General features: G+C 38.9%; 1 protein-coding gene and 1 long non-coding RNA gene across 2 annotated transcripts; one reads left to right on the top strand and one right to left on the bottom strand.

Annotated features, from left to right (window-relative positions):
* Positions 1–895: 895 nt before the first annotated feature.
* Positions 896–11,310, bottom strand: LOC146481328 (tubulin polyglutamylase complex subunit 1-like). Its single transcript, XM_085108969.1, has 10 exons — positions 11,187–11,310; positions 10,953–11,043; positions 10,551–10,681; positions 9,920–9,983; positions 7,480–7,595; positions 6,941–6,994; positions 6,533–6,614; positions 4,365–4,422; positions 2,777–2,860; positions 896–1,544 (listed from the first exon to the last, which is right to left on the bottom strand). Exons 1-10 carry the CDS (start codon positions 11,266–11,268, stop codon positions 1,527–1,529), a joined length of 780 nt encoding a protein of 259 aa, XP_084965095.1. The 5' UTR covers positions 11,269–11,310; the 3' UTR covers positions 896–1,526.
* A 22-nt stretch (positions 11,311–11,332) lies between these two features.
* Positions 11,333–12,795, top strand: LOC146481329 (uncharacterized; the record flags this gene model as incomplete). Its single annotated transcript, XR_014864579.1, has 2 exons — positions 11,333–11,518; positions 12,660–12,795. It is a non-coding gene; the product is annotated as an uncharacterized LOC146481329 (long non-coding RNA).
* Between the last annotated feature and the right edge of the window lie 7,319 nt (positions 12,796–20,114).

Below are 20,114 nucleotides of genomic sequence, written 5' to 3' on the forward strand. Positions count from 1 at the left end.
CTTATTTTTGCACGGTTACTGACTATGCGGGAAAAGCAGGACTTAACAAGGGCTTTTGAAATCCGAAAAGAAAATGGAGGGTAACTACGCATTTTTAGAAATAATTTGAATAATTTAAAGGACGGTGCCTTTTTTTACTAATGCGCATACGTCCTGCGCAACTCGGAATGGTTCGAGAAACTATGATTTCTTAAGGAAGATGCCTATTCATTCAAAGTTATTTTTGCGCGGTTACTGACTATGCGGGAAAAGTAGTTCTTAGCAAGGGCTTTTGAAATCCTAAAAGAAAATCGGGGGTAACCACGCATTATTCAAAGATAATTAAGCTTCAATTTGGGGGAAAAAATGCCATATATTGTTATGTGTTTTCACGCTTTTATGAATTATTCTCGTTTAATTATCTCTGAAAATGCGTGGTTACCCCTAATTTTCTTTTTGGATTCCAGTAGCACTTACTAACATCTGCTTTTCCTGCATAGTCATAAACCGAGCAAAAATACCTTTATGTTACGAGGCACCGTCCTTAATTGAATCTTAAAAGCTTTCATTTGGAAACAAATGCCATACTTTGTTATGTCTTTTAAGCTTTTTAGAACTGTTATTTCTTCATTATCTTTAAAAGAGTCGTGTTTGCCTTCATTTTCCTTTTTTACCTCAATAGCCCTTGCAAAAATCTGCTTTTCCCGCAAGTCATAAATCGCGCAAAATTACTTGTATATTTAGGAGGCACTGTCATTAAATTTTCCTCGTTTGAGCTGTCCCACCGAGTACATAAAAAAATCGAAGAATCTTCCCCACAAAATGGCACGAACGAACAAAGCATTTAACAAATCTAACAATGAAATATTTTTTTTATGACGGAGAAAACCCTGTGGTAATAGTAGTAACAATAAAACAATTTGCAAAGAGTCAATTTTATTTTTGGACTTCAGTTGCCACAAAAGCAGTCGTAAAGAGCAATTCAGACCTAAAGAGAATATGACGACCCATAGCCTTGGCCCAGGGTCGGCCAAATGAAGCGAGGTACGAGGACAACGACCAAAGTACTTGCTTCGCGACGAATCAAACATTTTCATCATCATCGTCATCGTCATCGTCATCGCCGTCGTCGTCGTCGTCGTCGCGTCATCATCATCATCATCATCATCATCATCATCATCATCATCATCATTATCGTCATCGTCTTCATCATCAGTCCTCTCTCTGCTTGTAAAACGGGGTGAGGAAACGTCTAAACCTCCACAAAATGTCGCAACAAACTTGCCTTTCTTTATGAATTTTCCAGTGTACTCTACAAGCAATCTGCTTGATTTCGAAAAGTTACTGGCGTCGAGGGATGGATTTTCAGTCAACTCTTGCCTCTCTCTTGCTTGTAGCTATCCACAATGGACACCCCAAACAAGTGAAAGTCTCAGTGAACGTCAAAAACTGGAACGTTGACAGAAACTGCCGCTATTACGGACGTGTGGGTGCAGTGAAGATGTCCATCGTCTTCCTTGATGGCAGGTAGCAGATTTAAACACCTGTTATCTAAAATCCGGTATCTGGAGAAAAACAAGGGAAACGTAAACCTGGAATCCTGGGATTCTTGAATTCGAGTTCGATTTTGCCTGACAGTGAGTGTAAACCCCAACGCAACATTACAAATTCTCCTCACTAATCTGCACACATTTCTTGTCATAGTTGTCAGGCGAAGTTCCTTATGCGTCAAGACAGCTGATCGTTGGGGGCTATACACTTTGCCCAGTATATTTCATCATGCATTGATTTTGCTCGGAGAAAATTGAGGAGGAGGAGGAGAAGGAGGTGGAGGTACAATTAAGGACGCGTGACAACCTCGTTCTCAGGGCATTGTTCCAGATAGGAGAAGAGTCTCGGGTAAAATATCCAAGAAAGATGGCTTCCTGATCCAACAAATTGAATAGCAAACTTAAAAAAGATTTGGAGAAGCAGATCAATTGACGCCTGAAAATTCTTCGTCGACTCTCTGGCATTTTCAAATTATATGGAACACGGCACGATCTCCCATGTTCCAGTCTCTTGGAGCGAAAGATAGAAATTTTGGGACGCACTCGACCAAATCAGGACGGGGTCTCTCTCTCGCTCCAGGGGACGGGTCTACAGGAGACCGTAGGAACGAAGTTGGACGGATGAGACAAATCCTACAAAATGATTGTAAAATTGAACCCATGCGGTGTTTCTCAGACGGTGTTTTACGATTGAGTTCATTTAAAGGGACAGTATCGTGCTATTTTTAGTAACACATTGAAAATCGGAAAGACGCTGTTCGGTTGATAGCAGCCAAGATATAATGACAAAACTCCATTAAAAGACTATCAGAATGCAAAGAAACTATCCACGGATATTTTCGCCCGCAGATGACCAAGATAGAGAGGGGTTCAAATTTGAAAACGTCTGGCAGACGTTTTCAAATTTCGCTGTTGTAACGCACTAAATATCGCCGGTTGTTCTATATTTTGGTTCAACCCTTCGTCTTAGAATCACTATTAATATTTCTTTAAATTAGCGATGGAGAAATTAATTAACACTGCATTCAAAGTTTAAATTTAGTTTATTTTGGCCAAAAATCATGAAATCTCCCATGATACTGCCTCTTTAAGTGCATCGAATGTCGAATGACAGAAGGTTTGCATAATTACGGAACGACTCGGTGATTTAGAAAACTAGCAAGCGAAATATCTGACAATTACCATTACACGCTAAAAATAGAACATAACATTATATAACATAGGAAAACAAGAAAAACTGGTCAAACCTGCTCAAGCAAGATTTCTGCTGCTGTTAACACGAACTCGTCAACACCCATAGTTTGGGTGCTTCCTCCACTCTTGACTAAGGCCTAAAAAATGTGTAAATAAACTGCACGTCAAATCTTTAATTCTCTTAACCGCTTCACAGTTTACAAAGTACACAGGTTGCGAGAATAAAATGGGTCTGACAAACTAAGAATCTGATACACTTCTGAGTAGGGCTAAAAATGAATACCGTTAAATAACAATAATTAATTAAATTTCTATTGCGCGGTTATCAATGTGAACTTTTCAATTGCGCATAACAATGATAAAAAGCTAAAAATAAAGATTAGAATTGACTAGCTATAGAAAAATGTAGACATAAAATGTATATAAGAATAAAACGTAGATTTAAAAAAACTTTCTCAAATAAATAAAAAGGCCTCTTGGTTGCTTACTTAAAATTTTGCACAGATGTGATGTTCCTTAAAGGGGAAGTATTATGGGGGTTTTGACCTTTTTGTTAAAAATGGTGAAATAAGACCTTAACTTTGCTACAAAATAATTCTAGAACAACGAGAGGAGAGAAATCAACTCAATTCTTGAAAGGAACAACTCGTGATCTGTTCTAGCGTATTTTGGAAACAAAAATGAGGGAACTTGAAAAACATTAGCCTAATATTTTTCAAGTTTCAATCCATTCCGACCTACTCTATCTCTGGCTAGAGGCACTAATCGACAGTTTTATTGTACTGGGGCGATAATTTATAACAAACCTAGACAATTATTTTTTGTTTCTGTTGTCAGACAAACATTTTTGGGTTTTGAAGTGACATCAGATTTTCGTGATACTTCCCCTTTAATGTACATGGAAGATCGTTCCATAATTTAGGGGCGGCCACCTGAAAAGAACGATCCCCGAGCGTGGCGAGTGATTTACACGAACTTTAACTAAGGCGTAAACCATTGTTGGAACGTAGGTTATGTCTTCCATGTCTTCCAGTAGTGTCTCTAACAAAAATAAATTCACTTATGTAGGCTGGAGCAAGACCATGTATGGCTCTAAGAGTAGTTAACAAAATTTGTTTATTGGCTCTGGCTTATAAACGGGGACGGGGGCTTATAATTGGTATAAAGAAAACGTGTCGAAATGATCTGGTGAGAAAAACGTTGAGACTAACATTAAACTGTATCAGAATACGTTTTCCATTTACCGATCTATAAGTTAGCTCTTAAACATCACAAAGATGCTCTGTTCGCCACTAAGAATAATCGAATATACATGTATACCTTATTGGTTTTTGATGAGATAACAATATTATTGTTCCGCACTGTTATTGCAACATTGCTATATACATCCCTTATTTTCTATTTGAACTTGTTGTAAAGTTGTACATAAAAATCAGACGGGGGCACCCCACGATTCGGAGCAAACATCTCTCGTACTAGGTCTTGAAGTCAACCGTCTGCCGAGGAGATATATCTTTAGAACGGAGGAAGCCCCTCCCAACCCAACCTAGAGAGAGACGCTGGGAACTAGGTTGCTCCCAACCGTAGAAACCATTCTTTTTATGATCCCACCCCTCCCCCCTTACATATGACAGGACTCACCTCCGCCATAACTTTATTGAGTCTTTGTGAACTTAACATGGAACCGACTTGAATAACACTACAAGGAACGAAGCAAGTTACATTGTACAAACACATTCCAAACGTTTCCCATAACTTTCCTCTAATCTTTTCTTTCCCATCTTTTCTGATTATACTTTTCCCATAGCCTTTAATTCTCCTTGTTTTCCCCACCTTGTCAATTTATTCCACCAATCATGGTCCATTTTGTCACGTACCCATTTTCCGGAATCAAATATGGCTGCCAGATAGACACCACATTTAATCCCCGGAAAATTGTAGAAGACGAAAGTCAAGTATGTGTCACGTGACAAAAACTCCAAGAGTTCTGGATCATTTTGCAGCATCAACCAGGGTCTTTTCACCGTCCGCCATTTTGAATATTGCAGAGACCCTGGGGACAAAGCTGTGTTTTCCCTTCCTTTCTTTCAACTCTCTGTTTCCTTCACCATGCTGTCCCACTTTCCTATTCGTCTTCTTCGTTTTCCCTCTCACTTCATTTCCGGCAAGATTTCATCACTGGGAGGTAGGGAGAGAATTGTCGGTCTCCTTTCCCCTGTACATCACGTGCAGCGGTGTATCCAAGGAAGTGCTTCGGAGTGCCCCCACCCCCACCCCCTAATGTTTTAGCCCAAAACCGAGAAGGCTATGTCCGAGGCGCCAAGAAATTTCGTTTCATTTTCTTTCTTTCTCACTGCAAATCCCCTTTCCAGCAACTACGAAGAGACTGCTAAGCGTGAGGGATTATAGGATCGTTTGGGTAGACGGATGGAATAATTGCATTTCGCGGCAGTCAGTTGTACACTCAGATAATACTCTTTAGTTTTGGGTGAAAACTATTTAAGGACGGTGCCTACTATTGGCGGGTTAAAACTAAGCCGGAAAAGCAGAACTCAGCAAGTGGTTTTGATATCCACAAAGAAAATTGGGGGTAACCCTGATGCATTTTTCAGAGATAATAAAGCTTCAATTTGGAAAAGAAACGCCATACATTGCTTGTATTTTACAGCTTTTTAGAATAATTGTTGCTTAATTATCTCTAAAAATTGCATGGTTACCCCCAATTTTCTTTATGGAGTTACACAGCCCTTGCTAAGATCTGCTTTTCCCGCATAGTCATAAACCGCGCAAAGATACCTCGGTATTAGTAGGCACCAATAGTTCTTATTATAATAATTTCATCGGGCATTGCGGCGTATTTTGCGGGCTAAAATGAAGAATTCAGCGGGCTAAAATATATCTTAGCCCGCTGCTCTGAGCCAATAAGAAAGAAGAAAATAACGTAGCCAGCCAATCAGAACTGGAAGCCATTCAACTGTTCGCGCCGTTTTCTTGTTTGTTTGACTTTGTTTGACTGGAAGCGCTGCCATCTGCAAAGAGATTGTTTTGAGCTACAAAATCGATGGAAAACCTAACGAAGAAGCAAATTTTCAGTCGTCTGAGCTAGGTGAAGAGGACTTTAATACAGAAACTAGTGGGCGATGGTGGAATAAATGCCTGTAGTAGCTCCACGGCCGGAGGCGAGGTGAATGTAACTTGTCTTCTTTGAGCGTACCAGCTCAGTTAAGCATTGCACACATGATTAATTTTAACAGTCGTAAGAGACTGTTGTTTACAAAATTCTGTTATTTTCCTTTTGAAAACTAAGAAGCAAAGATTCTTTTGACAAAATTTGCGGTGTTCTGCCAAAGTTTTACGTTTTTGTGACAACGAAAGCTTTTGTACAATAAAATAAACGCCGACGCGATTCCGGCAACGTTCACAGAAAATATCGCGATCGCTTTATACTTTACTGTCTTTGATTCCTTTTGTGAATGCCCTCTGAAATTATTATAATAGTAATAGAGTTGATGTTCTTGGGCGTAAATATGTTTTTGGCCCTTCTCAGAACCCGTTTTAGCCCTCGCCTGCGGCTCGATCCCACAGTCCCTTACTCGTTCCAGTCTTCTCACAGTTTCTGGAGAGCGGGAATTAGACCCAAAGCGTGTAAACACTACAATTGTTTAATTTAAGATTGAATATTGAAGCCAATCACAAAAAAAAACCCTCGCAACTTCAGGCCACTTTTTCTATGCTTTTCAAGTCCCCTTCCACCCACGATCCCCAATGTTTCAAACCACTAGAAGTATCAATACAAAGGTGTAGCTTACCTGATTGGGTCGTCTGTGGTCTTGACCGTTGCCTGCTTTAACTCACTTAATATCACTTCACAGAGATGTTTATCAGCTTTTCCTGTAACCACAGTAATTACAGTTACAAGAAAAACTAAGGGAAGAAAGTGAAATGGTCTTCATGGGGGGCTGAATAAAGTAGAAGTGGTTAACTGTGATCAGCATCAAATTTTTCCTTGTATTATCAATGCTTGTTCAACCTGGGAGGTCATGTGAATTGAGATTATGATCCAAGGTGAATTTTCTTGATATTTCAATAATTTCTCTCCAGTACTTTTATAAGAAATGTATGGGGACAAGATAGGAGAATTTGCTCTTTGATATTAGGGGTCAAAGTAAATGAGAAAAGAGTTAATGGAACATGTCTGACAGTGATAATACACTCACCCCTGTCTGTCAAGTCTAGTTCACCGTAAAGTGACTCAGCTTGCTTAAGGAAATCTGAAAAAACAAAATCATTTTTGGATCGCATAGTATAGCCGAAGAATCGTTTTTTCCTTTATTGCCTTGCTACATTCAACCAAACTGACCAAAAAAATGATGAAACTTTTATTACAACTGAAACTTTTCAGATGTGACACGTCAGCCAAGCTGCTCACCATGAAGGGGAAGTATCACCCAAATTTCTTGTAATTTTACCGCACTTTGCCAAGAGTCACAATTAATTTTAAGATGATAGCCAACAAACAAACAACATCTGTGAGGAAACCAGACAACTGAGAAAATCAAACAGAGTTTCAACACAGTAGAATACCAGGGAGGAACAGGAGAACACCCAGGGACCCTTCCCCCTCTCCATACCCCTCTCCTCTCCCCCCTCATCAAATTTACAAAGCTCCACCTTCTTAAGGCATAAAAGTACATATTATTGGCAGAATTTAAAATAACTTTTATATTATCTACAGTTGCTTGATTGTGATGTTTACCCTGATAGACAAATGTTGAGAGCACTCCAAGTCTAAACACAGGAAACCGAACGACTTCATGGCTAAAACACAGAATCCTTTTTTGAAGAGGTTCCACTTCTGTGCCACTCAAGTCCCTAAAATAGAAACCACAGGCTGTGATTAATGACTGAGTTCTCATTACCTTCCAAGCAAATTTAAGGGAGTCATGATATAAGGCATTCTGTCTCCCTTTAATATGTACACCCAACAAGAGAAAGCTTTAGGGTACAAAATATTTATTTTATTTTTTTTTTTTCAAAAACCAACAATGTTACAAAAAGATCAGCAAGAACCAACTACATGAACATGGCCACAACTAACATTAATTACAAAAAGCTGACACCTACAGCTATTACCTTGGGTATTACAAAAGACTTACAAACAATAAATTATTGGGCCTATTTTAGTACAAGACGCAGAGATATGCTAATACAAACAAAGAAATAAAATACAACAGAAAGGAAACATGATGCCATTATCATAACCTAAGCAGTTTTTACAGCCGTATTCTTAACATAGTTAAATGGAAGTGGTGAAAAAGAACATTTAAATCAGGTAATTAACGACAGCTGGGAAGCTACCTCAATGTGCTAGGGAAAGGGGAGTATCATAAGCTCAGAAAGATGTGACCCTTAATTTTTTTTCTGGATTTTTTGAAAGGTTGGCTAATTAATATTGAGAAAAGGGAAGAGAGGCTCCCATTTCTTTGATTTATTCTAGATTTATAAGATTCAATGTGAAATTGGGATTTAAGGACCAAAAGAAAGCTCTGTAAAACAGGGATGGGATCTTATTGTTGACCCTGCAACAGCATATAATGAAGTACAAAATATTTCAACGAGTTCAGATCAGTCTTTATTGGGTCATAATGTAAGTCTTCAAACCTGCCCTATTCATGTTTACAATCACCAGTCTGCATATTAAGCCACAAAATTCATCTCAAACTAATCTAGTGCACAGACTAGCTGTCATTATGGGAACTGGACAAACAAAAATTATGAACTTTTTTTTTTATTGGGCGATTGAGGGTAGCACTACACAGTGGATTGGTATACATGTAAATTTCTATATGTATTAAAAATACAACAATATTTATTCTTCTTCTCCATGTTATAGTGAATAGTGGTTAATAAGTTATAAACCTCACTGCTTCATTGGCTGATCAGACTAGATTATAGCCACCCTTATCCACCTCAGTCTTAAATAAGAACAGCGCATGCACCTTAACACCAAGCTACACTTGTCTATTGTTGTGTGGTTTACAACTGTATGACAAACTGAGGGAAAAGCAGAACTTCAATGGCATTTAGGGCTGTCCAAATCCAAGAAGAAAATTGGGAGTTACGAGGCATTTTTACAATATAAAACAATGTACATGAATGTATGACTCACATTTTCTGTACAACCTGAAACATAATTATCTCTGAAAAATGCATGGTTACTCCCAATTTTAATCGTGGATTCCAGCAGCCCTAATGGTAAGATCTGCTTTTCCTGCATAGTTACATGTATAAACTGCGTAAAAAAATGCTTTTGTATTAGTACAGTAGGTACAATCCTTGACAAACCCAAGTTTCTCAGACTGTCTCAAGATACACAGAACATAATTGTGTGAAGTAACAAAAGGAACTGAGAATAATTATCGTAAGCTAGTCAGAGCAGTTTCCAATTGAGTGTTGTAAAACCAAAACCAAAGTAATTACTCTGGCCAATCGCAACAGATGTAAACACAGGTAGCCCAAGCTCGAAATATGAGCGCTAGTTACGCATCGGTTGAAAAATATAAGGATTTGTATGGGAGAAAATGGTTTATTTTAGAGGCTAAAAATATCAACGAATTTTTAAATAAAAATCACCCACCTTACTTGTCTTGTGTATTTCTTGCCTCCTATGTGGTTTTTAGGGCGATTTAGCGCGATTCCAGTGAGTTTTAGTTCCATCGCTCTCTCTCTATACCTAAAACTCACTGGAATCGCGCTAAATCGCCCTAAAAACCACATAGGAGGCAAGAAATACACAAGACAAGTAAGGTGGGTGATTTTTATTTAAAAATTCGTTCATATTTTTAGCCTCTAAAATAAACCGTTTTTCTCCCATACAAATCCTTATATTTTTCAACCGATGCGTATACGTAACTAGCGCTCATATTTCGAGCTTGGGCTACCTGTGATGTAAACAGCACAATGAGCCAATCAGAATTTGAAGTAAATACACGTAACTGGCCCCAAGTGTGGGAAAATGCATGCGGCAAAAACATGATTAGTTTTGGTTTGGATTCCCATTGGTTGAGAAAGTGGTGTGAGTTTTGTTAACCAACCACAGAGCGTAGTAATGCAAAACCAAAGCAAACACAAAATTACTTTCGACACTCAATTGAAAACCGCTCTATTTAACAGTAATTACCAATTAATTAAGTTACCTGGATAACATAGTCAGTAGATCATTGTATATCTTTCCAGTAAGTCCTTGTAAGCCACTGCTATCTGCCAGAATAAACCTGAGTTAGGAACAGTTACTAATCGTTCCCAAGAACATTGTCTGAATTATAGCCCACAGTTCTGTGTCATTCATCATGTCACGCGTTCACACCACCACACTGTATCCTGTCACAAATCTCTAACAATAGGAACCATTCCATTTCACTCCTAGAATTTCAATTTTAATACTTGATTTGCTTTATTTATTTTATTTTTACTTATCACATGTAATAATGCGACATTTTTTTTAAGGGAAAAAGCAGGCATTTTTCCCCCACAAAAAAATGGTTTCCAAGAATTTTAGGCAAGTCATATTCTTTAAAATTGGTTTGTACACGCATAAAACTCCTAAAAACCTGGAAAAATGTTTTGTGTCATAATTTACACTTTAATGATTTTAGTTTAATGGCAGGGAAGATTTAAAGGCTCATAGATACATGCTTCATAGCAAGTACAGTTGCAGAGGAGAAAAATGCGACATAGTAATATTATATTACTTTATTGACAATAAAAGATCAAAACTGACACACTTATTAATATAACAAACTGATATGAGTTATTTCCTTCACTTACTTTTCTGTTGGTGAAGGATGTTGTACGCCATGGCAAGGTTGTTTTGAAAAGAAGGCTGTGAATGGTGAACCAAAAGCAGTTTTTGGTGTGCTCTCATTAAGGCTGTCGTGGTGTTTGCTTGACTGTCAAAACTGAAAGGGGTTGCAGTGAAAATTTGTAAAACGTTTTTTATACTGGAGGAAGCAATTTATCCTTGTGGACGAGCTATCTTTCGTTGTGCGTCAGTTCAAGACGAGCAAGAGAAGATAGTTCGTCCTCAAAGCGTCTTCGTTCCGTCCGTCTTTATGCTAGAGACGCATACATGTAACAGGCGAACAACAAATGTTTGCCCAAGTTGAAAATCGTCCAGACGGATAATTCGTCTTCTAGTATTAAAAGAACGCCCAATGTAATGTTACTTACAATTCTGCTAGAAAAGTGATTGGATCTTCAGGCCTGTTTTCGATGACAAGAGTTACAGCATCTTTTATTTCACTGGTGACACCACTCCGAGCTGGAGAATAATAAAAATTGTTCAATTTTTTGCTAGTGAAAGTGGTGTTCCCTTGTAGTGGTTTAAATTGATCATGTTAGTGAGCGAGGTGGCATACCGCACTAATTTTACTATCGAGGATTATATAACAGTGTTATACTTACATAAAAAGTCAAGAGGGCTCTCTGTCTTTTCCGGTTTTAGCTCATCTAATAAGTTTGTTTTGGAGAACTTCTTTTCCGCCATTTTGTTTAAAATTCCCGAGAAAGACTGGCTACAAGTCACACACTGTGTCGCCTACATGACGACGCAAGTGTTATCTTGTGAAACACATTGACTTTGTACGAAAATTGCAGTTTTGTTGAATGGTCGTTTATAAATTTTAATTTGATGGACCCACAGGATAATCCAGAGAGCCCTGATCAGGATATTGAATTTTTCGATGAAGATATTGAGGAGGTTGTAGACTTGGATGATGAGAATGGTGCAATTGAAGGTGAGAACCAAAACTTCACGTGGAGTGCTTTTCAAATTAGCTTCAGCTTGAATACGATATAGAGAGGCTGTATTTTCAAGTATAAAATGTATCCGATAGTTGTGAAGTATCCTAAATGTTGTATTTGTGTTAAAGTCATATTTCATCATCGATCATTACAGTTGTGCAGATCATAAAAATTTTGTTTATCAAAATCCTGCAGTGTAACCAATAATTGGTGGTGGTGGTGATGATGACGATGACGATGATGATGATGATGATGATGATGAAAATAAATGATGATGGTATTAAAATTGATTATGAATTATTGATAATAAATTTTAATACCATGACATCATTTATTTTCATCATCATCATCATCATCATCACCACCACCACCATCATCATCATTGTCATCATTGTCATGTTGCCCAACCTCTTTCCCCAGTTACCATAATAATAATTATTATAATTTATAATCCCCCCTATTGAACCTGACTCTGCAGGGTATGGCAGAACTCAATGCAATCCCACTGGTGCAAAGGCATTTTACTGGCATGCACTACATGTAGTGTGATCTTCAAAGTGACCCATGTGCACTGATGCATGCAGGTTGCTACAATTCAGTATAAAACTTCACCTGAAGATTCTTACAGTAGTCTCAGTCCTGGAGGTTGGAGATTTTATCTCCAAATATTGATACTGTATCATCGTATGTATTAAAATGAAAAACTCATCTGAATCGTACTCCTTCTTTCATTTTGTCCATTGTTGCCATTTTTGACGGAATTTGAGTCTCTTAACAGTGGCTAAATTACCTAATCGACTCTGTTTATAAAACCAAACATGTATTTATATTTCTCAATCCCTTGGTGAGTGGGACTGACCCCAGACCTGGCAAACAGGTGTCGATTTAATTATTGCGTTCGATGTAGGAAGAACGCACTCCTACAGCCATGTAATACATATTGGAGTTGAGATTGTATGTGACAGATGATTGATCCATGAATGGATCTTGGGATGCTAATTTCTCCTGCAGATTTTGAGGGGGTGGATGACATCATCATCAACTTGGCAAAGAGCCTGGGATTGAGATCATCAAATGCACTCCCTAATCTTTGCTTATTACTACAGTAGTTTTAATAATGACTGTTTGATTCAGATGGACTGGCTGCCGGAATGGAAGATGTTGATGTTGGTGACGAAGGGGAAGAAAATGGTGACATGGTTGAAAAGGATGATGCAGAGTTGTGCTATGAAAAGCATACAGGTAATAAAATAAATAATAACAAAAGGGGGTTAGTTTGTTAAGAAACTGTCAGTGGTGGTCGTGGTGGGGAGTGGAAACATTATTGTTTGGTTGTACATGTATCAACGGCTCTCAGTTGACACTAACTTAATTTGGCCACTGTAAGGAGAGACAAAAAGGCATTTCAAGCATTAGCCCTATTCAAAACATCAGCACATGGATCTCTTTACAGTGGCCAAATCACCTTTAGTTATCAATTTTGTTGTTAAAACCATCCCAGTGAATCTCAATGCAAGCTATGACATACATGTACATTAAGGTCCACTTTAATACATGTAGCTTCTTGTCCCCTGGACAAGCAGCCTTTTACCCACACCATGGCCTGCAGCTTTCTGGGTTACAGTTAATGGCTGCTGAACCCATGTCATCCTCAGCACACCAGCAAATGTTCCACATGTACATGCACAAAGAAGCTTGTGGCAAGCTTGGTCATTCACTAGGTTCACATAACACAGTGTAGTGCTGCTGTGGAATCAGCCATACATCAGCACCCTGTGTGATGTTAATTAGCTATTGCTAAACAAAAACCAAGCAGATCAGGGCAAACAACAGAGGAAGGGCAGGTGGAGAAAGGCTTTAATATAATTATTAACTTTATTAATTTTAATTAGCAAGATTATATTATAAGGATGTCCAGGCATCCTTTGGGTGCTGATCCTTCAAAATGCTTTCAACAGCTGTCAATTTGTTTCTGGAGTGTCAAAATACTTCTGGAGCACAGAGTATTAATCTTACATGACAGTGTTTTACGCTTATTAACCGTATTATTCGTGCCACACCAGCATAATAAGCGTATAAAGGGGTGTTCTACGGTTATTATGCTTGAAAGTTGCCACTTTACGGTTATTATACGCGCAACTTACGATTATTATCCGTATGAAGTGAACCTTTCAGCTTATTATTCGTACCTGTTCCAACATTTGTCGAGAGGAATATTTTTGATCGTCGGCCGCCATTACGGAGAAAAATGTTGAGGGCCAGGACTTCAAAGCTGCTGAACTTTTCTTTAAAAAAAGAACCCTTTTGAAGTAATTTTACCTACAGCATTTCATTAAGCCTTTCAAAACCGAACAGTTTGCCGAGAACGGGTTATTTTTTTCAAGAGCTTTAGAATCGCAACGATCGATGCGAAGAAGCCAGCCATGTCACCGAGTTCGGAATTCGTTTGCTTATAAACCGTCGCTCCTTTCCGCATTCGCAAAAAAAACATTGGCATTCGCTGTGCCGCAAAAGTAAATCAAGAATCGGGTATTTTACAATTTTATGTGATAATTTTTCTACGTCTTGTAATGCGACAAATCTGAAAAGCGATCAGCCATTTCGTACAGTGAAATAAACAACTCTGCAAGAAGCGATTCAATTCGAAATCATGAACAGGTCTGCAAAATGTCCCCGCTGAGTATCTGCAATATCTTTGAAAGTACGGAAATGAGAAATGCATACGACTTGGAAAAAGTGGTTTCCTTTGTAATGAATGGGTTTTCGCTGAAATGGCATTTCATAGAAGAATCAAAAAACGCCAACAACTATGTAAATGAATTATGCGGGAGACTTGAAAGCTAATTTTATAAGCAAGAAATTCCAAAGGAAAACTGCCTTGCTTCTGACAGAAACGAGTCTGCTTTGATTTAATATTTTAAAGCCTGCAGGGCTGTAATAATAGACGCCAGAATTGTATTAAAGAATTTGATTTTTCATTCACGCGCGTAGCCGAAGAGAAATATCTACCGCCGAAGACAAAAACAGACCGCACTGCACGTTAATTTTTAATTTTCCCAGTTTATTAACCTGAAAAGATTGCATTCTATCAATTCTCTTGATAACAAATATAGAGAGTCAGTTCTGAATAACGTACAAATTTAATACCATAACAAATTCTTTTTTCAAACGACAATTTTACTTCTGCAAAACAACAAAGTTGGAACGAATTAAAGTGGCGGCGTTAAACCCGCGAGCTAAGTTAGTGCCAAACTGTTTATACTGATACAAAGCGAGTTCGAAGCACAAAAACGCCACTCCAAAGAAAGGGGGATATTTTCATTCATCGGAAATGAGCAAACACAAGGGAAACCCTTTACACTTTTTCTAGTTGAATGCAGCTTGTAAATTTCAAGTTCGTGGCCGGCAAATGGAAATCCAACATGTGCAGCCATGCGTTCCAAACTATAAAAGAGTGCGGCTCTCGGCCGGCAGTACATTCGCATGCGGTTTCAAAAATAGATAATTCGATTGTTTCATAGAGTGAAATGGTAAACGATATCTAAAGGTTTTTTTCCAGTTGTTCCTTAACAGAGAATTTTTTTACCAAAAAGTGTTCTTTTCCTTTATGCAAACAAACTTTTCCATAAAAGGGAGGAAACTAACACGGTAGGCGAAGAGAAAAAATGTTTATGGGCATAAAAACGTCCGTGAGTTTTATCAGATCTTTTACAAGTCTCATTTTTGTCAGCGGTGAAAATAAGGACTGGGTTCTTTAAAACTGAAAATATATAATTTAACCCCACAAGATTGTCAATCTTCTTTTCTTAGAAATCCGTCGCCAGGATCAGATACGAGACTTAGCAATTAATACAGTGAGATGGAATATTAAAGCCTGAAATAGCGCAGCTGAAGGACCTCGGTTTTTATATTTGAAGGAAAATGTAACTCTATGGAATGGTTAATCAAGACATTTTCAGCCTGAATACAAATTCACGAGAAATTCATTCATGCTGCTTGTAATATTTTGGCAAAGCTTAAGAGTGTTACTTTCTGTTTTTCATTTTTAGAGGGCGCGTAGAACTGAAAACGTACACCGTCACCACGTGTTTATTTCGCTCTAAATTAACCGGACAAACCACAACTTTGAATGTGATCTAAAAAAGCTGCATCAACTTCAACATGTGTTTTCAGAAATATCATTCAGACACAGTATAAAACAAATAGTCTTGGATTGAAACCAATGACGACATGTAGATTTGAACAGACGCGCAATCGATTTCGTTTGATCGATATGCTGAGCAGAAAACGAATTAGAGTAAATGCGACCTAAACAAAATTTCTAACGGCTCAGCAAAAGAAACTGAGTGATTGAACAAACTCAAACAGCTTTTACTTCTTAGTATACATTAGTCTTTACAAAATTGGAAAAGAGCTCACCTCTACAGTTTGATGCCCAAATTTCTCTGTTATCAGCAGGTTGTGTCCACAGAAAAAAATTAAAACTCTCAAAACTATACGGTTTTAGCTTGCTTTGCAGTCCTTGACATTTAAAGTCCTGATTTTTTTAAAGTGTTCGGCTACCGTCAGTGTATTACTGTATTGAGATGAAGCCGGGCACTTTTCGCCGTCGCTTGACGATTGTTGGAAACAGATCCGCGGATAGACTGTTTTCAATCCATGTCGATGTTAGACTTTTGTATCCTGATGCTAAACAACGAAAAGATTTCCCTCGCTGGCTTCGGTGAGATCACTCAAAAAATGTAGTAAACACGTGCAGTCCTTCCACTCCGCGAGAACGGCACTGGAGGTTTTTTCTCGTTGTGTTCCGGCTACCCCTAGCCTCCCACGCAGTCGTTTTTAGGGGAATCGTATTTCCTCCTCCCCACAAACGCCTGCTTACCCAAGCGCCACATTCCTTTCCGCCGCTAAGCCAATCACAGTGAACCTTCTAAAATCTGGAAGGTTGACCTTGACCTCAGAACGCCTCTCGCGGGAACAGTAAAAAAAACACAACGGAGACAGAACTTGACCGAGCTTACGTGAGCTTTTAGCACCGTGTGCCCTACGTTCAAAATTTCTCGTGTAAATGCCTATCAACTGACGGCAATAAAAAAATTTGACGGGAAATAGCGATATTTTCGTCAATTTGCCGACTGGTTGTAAACGCAAAGTCGCTTTAATATTTATCAAGCTTTACCTTCAATCTTGTCGACCTTGTCGGTGTGGAGGAAACCGAAATATTACCCGATATGTCGGTAAACTTTAAAGATTTTGCAGTTGAAACTCGCTTTGTTGTTGCAATTTGTTCGATCGGGGGCATGTGCGACATTTTCCACGAGGACCACAAGTTGATCGGCTCTTTGTCGTTTAACTTTCCGTTTAATAGTCTTTAATAAACTGATAAATACTGCAGATCTCCCCTTGATACCTTCTACATTCTTCTTTGCTTTCTCGAATCGAGTTAGTCTGTCGTAGCACTTCGTACAAACAAACAAATCTGCTCCAGAGTTTCCGCACCCGTAAGAGGCGATATCTTCACCGATTGTCAACTCGATCATCGATTACACTTTCTGGAAGATTTTGACTCTCCCAGCAGTGTCAAAACGTCGCACAAGAAGCGCTTGTATTCACATTCGATATTTGTTTTGGTGTTTCAGCCATGACCAGCCATTCCAGAAGTGAAAAAATATATATATATTCCAACTTAACTCCCGCATCTCTCAAGACTGTCACAGAGACTGCAGACACTGTACAAAGCTCGCGGGAAACGGAAGCGACCATTGTAACCAGCAATTTGAGTTGATGTCATTAAACAATGCCTCGATGGTGATTGGCTAGGGTGCTTGGGGAGTAAAACAATGGGAAAGGAATGTGGCGCTTGGGTAAGCAGGCGTTTGTGGGGAGGAGGTAATACGAGTCCCCTAAAAACGACTGCGTGGGAGGCTAGGCTACCCCATGCACTGAAAATGTCAAGAGCAGATCAGTAATATCAACTGTTTCTTCTTCGTTCAAAACAATCTTCGGAAAGCATTCTTACCATAGTTTTTTTTCATAGCACGCCACAGGAATAACACAAGAATGCGCTACGATAAATTTTCTCAAATCTCCACCACTGTCATTCACCACTACACGACCCACTGCACTGTCTTCGATTCGGCGTGACATCTGCGCGTCCACTCTGACCAATTACAGAGCTTGCTGTCAAAATGTGTCAGTCAAAAAGTTTCGAACAACATTTGCGCGCCAATTCCCGCCAATGTATAAACCAATCACATCATTCGCAGAGAACGCCACAGAAGTTGTGACAGTCAAAATAGCGCGGTATGGTTTCGAGATAAAATTTGCAGTCGTGGCTTCTATTGCGATTTCTGCTGGTTTAGATTTCAGATATATACCACTTTTAACCTAAATTTTAAGGCTTCCTACCTGCCTTGGGTGTTAGTTTCAAAAGAATTCGGTGCGCTTCGCGTGGTCTTTTTCCCCGTTGGTTTTGGTGTCTCAGTACGGGAGGGGCGCCGCAAACAGTTTGCTGGCCGGACTTGCTTGCCTTCCCAGCTCGGTTCCAGTTTAATAGCCGACAAATGACTCATCTACACGGCCTATGCAATGCTGTCGAGTATGTTCACCATAGCATCTATTATTTCTTTTGCGGCTTCGTGTGAACCCCAATTATCAGAATTTCCCACCAAACTAAGGAATCAGCCGGGGACCATCACATCAAGGAGCCTGTTTCGCAAATGTGTAGCGACCAAACCCATCGTCTCGCATACGTTAAAGTTCAGTGCTTGAAACCTGACCGCATTTGTTCTACACGATAGGAGACGCTACTAAAATGAACCATGCGAATTCAACTTGTGTTCGACTGAATGAGATACCAAACTTACAGTTACGCTTATTAAACGTAGTGTAAACTGTGCAGCGTGTTAATCGTCTGTTCGACTGAATCAGATACGAAACTTACAGTTACGCTTATTAAACGTAGTGTAAACTGTGCAGCGTGTTAATCGTCTGTTCAACTGAATCAGATACGAAACTTACAGTTACGCTTATTAAACGTAGTGTAAACTGTGCAGCGTGTTTATCGTCTGTTCGAATAAATCAGATACAAAACTTACAGTTACGCTTATTAAACGTAGTGTAAACTGTGCAGCGTGTTTATCGTCTGTTGGGCTGAATCAGATACCAAACTTACGATTACGCTTATTAAAGGTAGTGTAAACTGTGCAGCGTGTTTATCGTCTATTCGACTAAATCAGATACTAAACTAGGCTTACAGTTACGCTTATTAAACGTAGTGTAAACTGTGCAGCGTGTTGAACGTCTGTTCGACTGAATCAGATACCAATCTTACAGTTACGCTTATTAAACGTAGTGTAAACTGTGAACGTGTTTATCGGCTGTTCGACTGAATGAGATACCAAGCTTACAGTTACGCTTATTAAACGTAGTGTAAAAACTATGCAGTGTGTTTATCGTCTGTTCGACTGAATGAGATACCAAACTTACAGTTACGCTTAGTAAACGTAGTGTAAACTATGCTGCGTGTTTATCGTCTGTTCGACTGAACCAGATACGAAACTTACAGTTACGCTTAGTAAACGAAGTGTAAACTGTGCAGCGTGTTTATCATGTTCGACTGAATCAGGTACCAAACTTACAGTTACGCTTATTAAACGTAGTGTAAACTGTGCAGCGTGTTTATCGTCTGTTCGACTGAATCAGATACCAAACTTACAGTTACGCTTATTAAACGTACTGTAAACTGTGCAGCATGTTTATCGTCTGTTCGACTGAATCAGATACCAAACTTACAGTTACGCTTATTAAACGAAGTGTAAACTGTGCAGCGTGTTTATCGTCTGTTCGACTAAATGAGATACCAAACTTAAAGTTACGCTTATTAAACGAAGTGTAAACTGTGCAGCGTGTTTATCGGCTGTTCGACTGAATGAGATACCAAGCTTACAGTTACGCTTAGTAAACGTAGTGTAAAAACTATGCAGTGTGTTTATCGTCTGTTCGACTGAATGAGATACCAAACTTACAGTTACGCTTAGTAAACGTACTGTTAACTATGCAGCGTGTTTATCGTCTGTTTGACTGAATCAGATACCAAACTTAGAGTTACCCTTAGTAAACGAAGTGTAAACTGTGCAGCGTGTTTATCGTCTGTTCGACTGAATCAGATACCAAACTTACAGTTACGCTTATTAAACGTAGTGTAAACTGTGCAGCGTGTTGAACGTCTGTTCGACTGAATCAGATACCAATCTTACAGTTACACTTATTAAACGTAGTGTAAACTGTGAACGTGTTTATCGGCTGTTCGACTGAATGAGATACCAAGCTTACAGTTACGCTTATTAAACGTAGTGTAAAAACTATGCACCGTGTTTATCGTCTGTTCGACTGAATCAGATACCAAACTTACAGTTACACTTATTAAACGTAGTGTAAACTGTGCAGCGTGTCCATCGTTTGTTCGACTGAATCAGACACCAAACTTACAGTTACGCTTATTAAACGGAGTGCAAACTATGCAGCCTGTTTATCGTCTGTTCGACTGAATGAGATACCAAATTTACAGTTACGCTTAGTAAACGCAGT

This window comes from Pavona decussata, unplaced genomic scaffold, assembly GCF_977016875.1.
Source record: "Pavona decussata unplaced genomic scaffold, jaPavDecu1.1 SCAFFOLD_51, whole genome shotgun sequence".
Classification (NCBI taxonomy): domain Eukaryota; kingdom Metazoa; phylum Cnidaria; class Anthozoa; order Scleractinia; family Agariciidae; genus Pavona; species Pavona decussata.